At 31.1% G+C, this 6,335-nt stretch overlaps 1 protein-coding gene across 1 annotated transcript; it reads left to right on the top strand.

Moving 5' to 3' along the window:
- Positions 1-625: 625 nt before the first annotated feature.
- LOC112782390 (phospho-2-dehydro-3-deoxyheptonate aldolase 2, chloroplastic) lies at positions 626-5,296 on the top strand. Its single transcript, XM_025824746.2, has 5 exons — positions 626-1,347; positions 2,465-2,742; positions 3,351-3,627; positions 3,888-4,133; positions 4,828-5,296. Exons 1-5 carry the CDS (start codon positions 820-822, stop codon positions 5,092-5,094), a joined length of 1,596 nt encoding a protein of 531 aa, XP_025680531.1. The 5' UTR covers positions 626-819; the 3' UTR covers positions 5,095-5,296.
- Positions 5,297-6,335: the final 1,039 nt, after the last annotated feature.

The raw sequence follows: 6,335 nt of genomic DNA, 5'->3' as shown, positions 1-6,335 counted from the left end.
ACTAACATAGTAATTATTATAGATTATAATAATAGGGACTACTCCGATAAAGACGTCTAAAACGTCTTTTTTTAAAGATATTTTTTATAATTAAAATTTAACACATATAATCGATTAAATTGTATTATTTTTGTCAAAATTAGGCTAGACAAATTAATTTAACCGAAAAATGGTGAATCAAATTTTGAATCGGTCTAAATTAATATTATTTTTTATAAAAATTACTATAATACCCTTATTATAAAAAATGATTAAAATGCTCTTATTATATATATTAATTTTGAGAATCCTAAATTCTAGCATTTTTTTTTTCTAGAATTAGAATTTAAAATTTTTAAAATTAATATATATATATATAATACGAGTATTTTAGTTATTTTTTATAATAGAGATATTGTAATAATTTTTTATAAAAAATATTAATGTATACCAGTTTAAAATTAAATTTATTAATTTTTTGACTAAATTGATATGTCCAGTTTAATTTTAATAAAAATAATATAATTTAATTAATTATATATGTTAAATTTTAATTTTTAAAAAACATCTTATAAAAAAAAAAAAAAAAAAACATTTTTAACATATTTATCTAATAATAAACAGTGAAACCAACAACTTTTCTCTCATCTTCCCTCTTTTTTTTTTATTGTTCACTACTCCACCAAACCTCACCTACCTCTCTTTCGCACACGCATAAAAAACCCACTATAAAACTTCATTTTTTGCACTCGCTCGGACTTGCTCCTTCATTATTCAATTCCACCCGAAAAGGAGAGTGATCGATCCATCGAGTGAGTGAGTGTCTTTGTGTTTTCATTAATGATTATGGCACTTTCAAGTGTAACAACTTTCTCAACTTCGTTGTCGCATGAGACAACTCAACACTCTCTCTCATCTCACCAACCCTCTTCCAAAATCAAAACCGTTGTTGCCACCAACCATCACCACCAACCAAGACGCATCTTGGCCGTCCACGCAGCCGACGCTCCCAAAGGCGCTGCCACCACTTCCGCCGCCGTGACAAGCACGAAGAGCGGATCGAAGTGGAATGTGGACAGCTGGAAGTCAAAGAAGGCGCTTCAGCTGCCGGAATACCCGGACAAGAATGAGCTGGAGACGGTGCTGAAGACGATAGAGTCGTTCCCGCCGATCGTGTTCGCGGGAGAGGCTCGGAGGCTGGAGGAGAGACTGGCGGAGGCGGCGATGGGGAAGGCTTTCTTGCTGCAAGGCGGTGACTGCGCGGAGAGCTTCAAGGAGTTCAGCGCAAACAATATAAGGGATACTTTTAGAGTGCTTCTTCAGATGGGTGCTGTTCTCATGTTTGGTGGACAAATGCCTGTTGTTAAGGTTTTCTTTCTTTCTTTTTTTTTTTTTAATCTATTCTCTCTTTTAGTATTTTTTTTCTAACAAAAATAAGTAAAGGAATTAAGGAAGAAAATCATGGTCCAACACACTATTTATTATTTAAAAACTGAAATTTTAATAAATTTATGTAAAATTTATTGTTAAAGATCGTTAAATAATAATTTAATTAAATATATTAAATTATTTGACCATTTTTAAGTACCAAATATAGGTTTTTATAAAAAATAAAGATTTTGATACCGGTTAGCAAAATTTTTATTTAGGATGTTCACTTATTCTTTCATTTGAAAACATAATTCTGACACGTTTTATTAGCAATTTTGCACTATTTTGACATGAAAAAGAAAATACGAATTTCGGTCATTAACTTGTTATGAATCTAGGATACATTGAATGAATCTGGCTGCAGAGACAGTACATAGAGCGAGGAGAGCAGCAGCCAATAATTTACTTTTTTTGGTATTAAATTTATATCATTAAAGCATACCAAAAATATATATTCTTAAAATTAAATATTTAGATTTTTTGTACATAATATTTATATAATTATTATGTAACTTATATGGTTAATTTAAAGTAGTATATGTAACCAAATGAAACTTAAGTAGCATATTTCAAGTATATTCTCAATTTTTTTTCATTCGGTTTACAAAAAGATTAAAGCAATAATTCCATTTTCATAATATGGCATCTTTCATCAAAATCAGACAGTCATTGTGTTTTTCAATTTTAGAAAAAGGAAATTAATTTTTAGACATATTATAATATGATTGGTATAAGCAGATTCGTGTATATCGATGTGGGACCAAACTTTTCTTTTTGATTTTGGCTTTCTAGTGTTTCTTTGTGTGTTCTGTTATTTGATGTTGAAATAATGAGATTAATTCTACGTTAATCATTATAAAATAATGAATTATGTTAATGAAAAAAATCGTATAATGATTGTTAATTATCATGTATAGTACCCCAATCACTACATAATGATAATTGATTGTCAATATAATTGATAGAAAAGTAAATTTCATGGAAATTAAACTCATTTAAGTAAAATTTATTCCGCTGAAATTTCAAGTTTTTGTATTGTTAACGATTGTTTAAGGTGGGAAGAATGGCGGGCCAATTTGCGAAACCAAGGTCAGACCCATTTGAAGAAGTGAATGGAGTGAAGCTGCCAAGTTACAAGGGTGACAACATCAATGGTGATGCCTTTGATGAGAAATCAAGAATCCCAGACCCTCACCGGATGGTGAGGGCTTATTGCCAATCGGCGGCAACACTGAACCTTCTCCGGTCCTTCGCCACCGGAGGCTACGCTGCAATGCAGAGGATCAATGAGTGGAATCTTGATTTTGCACAGAACAGTGAGCAGGGAGACAGGTAATTACTAATTAATTAAGCTATGCAATGTTGGAATAACCTATGCTTTGGAACTCATTTAGTTTTTTGGATACGAGGAATGCTAGGAATAGCAGATTTTGTGATTTGAAGTCATTACTTAATCATTAATAGTATTTTTAATGGTATGAGATTTTATCTAATGGTAGAGAATTACTCATTTTTCTTTTGCTGCTAAGTGTTGGTCAAATTTTAATAAAAATGCTCACCTTTTAGACTTTCTCTTTTGGTATTAGATGTCATAGTTTGTCCTTAGAGCAATGTTAATTGGTATGCAGTAACAACTATGCTATATATATATACCAAAAATCAGTCACAATATCTTTTACCCGTATAAATTATATATTGAAATATAAAATATACATTTAAAATTAATTAAATAATATATAAATATATCATGATTAATTTAGTAGTTGATTTTTTTTTTGTACATATAGCATTTGTAATGCAGTAAAAGTGTTTGATAGTAAATAATTAAGTATTGAGTATTGACTGATACCAAAATCAAAGATATACCAAATTATAGCATATCAATTCTTGCAAAACTACATCATGGTTGGGTTGTGGTGTTCTTGTTGATGGTGGAACAGGTACCATGAGCTGGCGAACCGGGTGGACGAGGCCTTAGGTTTCATGGCGGCCGCAGGGCTGACCCTAGATGACCCTCAGGTGACATCTACTGAATTCTGGACATCACATGAGTGTCTATTATTGCCTTATGAACAATCATTGACAAGGTTGGATTCAACCTCTGGATTGTACTATGATTGCTCTGCTCACTTGCTCTGGGTTGGTGAGCGTACTCGCCAACTTGATGGTGCTCATGTTGAGTTCCTTAGAGGAATTGCTAACCCTCTTGGCATCAAGGTAATACAACTTTCCTTCTATTACGAAAAATATTATTTATACACCAAAATTAACCACTAAAATTAGTTATTAATGTATTTGTATATAAATACATATGTGATTTAATTTATTTTTAATATGTATTTGTATTTCAGTATGTATTTTATATTAGTAATTAATTTTGGTGATGGATGTTACACGTAGCATAACCCTATTCCTTACGGTCACTTTTTGGGTATTATGGGATGTCTTAATTAACTGTCATATTCGTATATATACAGGTGAGCAACAAAATGGATCCGAATGAGCTGGTGAACCTCATTGAAATCTTGAACCCGAATAACAAGGCAGGAAGGATAACAATAATAGTGAGAATGGGTGCTGAGAATTTGAGAGTCAAGCTTCCTCATTTGATTAGAGCTGTTCGTAGATCTGGTCAAATAGTCACATGGGTTTCTGATCCCTGCCATGGCAACACCATTAAGGCACCCTGTGGCCTCAAAACAAGACCCTTTGATGCAATTTTGGTAAATTCTCTTATTAATAGCAATTTTATTAATATATATATCATTTTCGGCAATAGTACAAAATGATAGACAAACTTGTTTTATACAGTATTCTAGGCAATTGTGCCTATAATGTTAGATTCTATAATGCAATCTAATAATATATTTTATTTTATATTTTTAAATATTAATAATTAAATAATAATAAAAAATAATAAATTTTGATAATTCTCTAACATTCATCATCTATATAATACAAAAGTATTGAGCATTATATATCCTAAAATTTATAAAAAATTAATTTATGCATTTTCAAATAAAAGGAGTCTTATATATTATCATATTGTCTAAATTTAACATATGTCTATATAAGTTATCTTTTTTCCCCCTTGCAAATTACAAAAATAATTATTAAGGATAATAAAATAATATAAATTATTTACTTATTTGGAAATGGATATTGTCCATCCTCTTTTAATAATATGACTCTTTTTCATATATTTATTTATATAAAAACACAAAAAAAAAAAATTGTGTGTGAAATGATGACATTATTAAAAATAGGAGTACCAATATTATTACCACCCATAAATATAGCATCTTGTTATATACTTCTTTTTAATCCAATTATTTATTGTAATTAGTCAACCAAAAAACTTATTTATTGTAATTATGTATGAATATGCTCATGTTTATATGTTAATATGTTTTGTAGAATGAGGTGAGAGCATTCTTTGATGTTCATGAACAAGAAGGTAGCCATGCTGGAGGCATCCATGTAGAGATGACCGGACAGAATGTTACAGAGTGCATCGGAGGATCCAACACAGTGACGTTCGACGATCTGAGCTCGCGATACCACACGCATTGCGATCCGCGGCTCAATGCATCCCAGTCTCTTGAGCTTGCCTTCATAGTTGCAGATAGGCTAAGGAAGAAGAGGATTGGAACCAATGGTTTCCTCTCCAAGAAGGCCAATTAATAATTAGTCTCTTATATATTATTTGCTCCTATAATAAGTACTTTCTGTTTACAAATTAAAAGCCTCTAAGCTATAGTAGCAATAATGTTTCGGTTAATGCTTGTCATTTACCGGAGCAACCTAAGCTTTTCATGTGGTTTTTGAAGATATATATGATTTTGTGCATTATGGGAATACATAGAGGAACAATCCATTATTTCTAGGTACGAATGTTCTGAACGTTCATAAATTTATTTATGAAAAAACAAAAATTAACGTTATATTTGATAAAAATAAATTTCAATTGATAAAAATAAATTTATTCACATTAAACTGCTGATATGACAATTAACTCGTACACATAGCAGTTAAGTGGCCACATGTTACGAAAGGAACAACCCAGTATTTGGAATTTTAATAAAAAAAGTAAAAATTCAGCCTCACTCGTACTATTATTCAAAATAACAACTCGTTTCTCATCAATTGAAAAATGACGATGCGACCCTTAATCATTAATTTTCTCAGACTTTTTGGTCCCTTCGTTAAACTCTCCATTCAGAGTTAACGAAATTTGTGTACGTGTAATGTTAATTGATTATGTGTCAAAGAACCATTTTAAAGAATAGAACGCTCCCTGTCATGTCAGCAATACGTTGCAGTAAAATAGGACAAATAAATTCCTGTAAATTTTTTTATGAGACACTTAAACTCCCAACTAATTATAAACATAGACACATAAATTTATAATAAACTATAAAGTAGGACAAGTATCCCTAAATTTAAACAAGCCACTATACCTACTACTACACTAGTTGTTGACCTTAGTTGCTAGTGGCCTCAGTTTCTTGCTTCTTTTTCTTAAGTTGCAGGAATTTTGTTTGATGATGTCTGCAACAAAGATTTGGTATCAAATGGTGTTACTTTCACCACTTTGATTGATGAGCAATGTAAATATGAAAACTGACTTGGCCTTGAAGAATTTTTAAGTAAAATCAATCAGGGCATTAGGCCGGACTTAATCACGTATAATCAATGACGGACTTAGAAAAATTTAGCAGTGGGGGCCAAATATAATAAAATTTAGGTATAGATATTTTTTTTTACTTCCCATAATACCCAACAAGTTAAGGACTAATCCGTCTTGAATTTGAATTTCATTTAAGAGTCTGCAATTGGTCGGCAATAAGTTGCTACACATACGAGATAGAATTCAAACCCCCAATACTTACTTTAGCGAATGACTAAGATGATCACTTGACCAA

The sequence above is a fragment of the Arachis hypogaea genome, chromosome 20, assembly GCF_003086295.3.
Source record: "Arachis hypogaea cultivar Tifrunner chromosome 20, arahy.Tifrunner.gnm2.J5K5, whole genome shotgun sequence".
NCBI classification, from domain to species: domain Eukaryota; kingdom Viridiplantae; phylum Streptophyta; class Magnoliopsida; order Fabales; family Fabaceae; genus Arachis; species Arachis hypogaea.
This window is presented reverse-complemented; position numbering and strand designations above follow the sequence as displayed.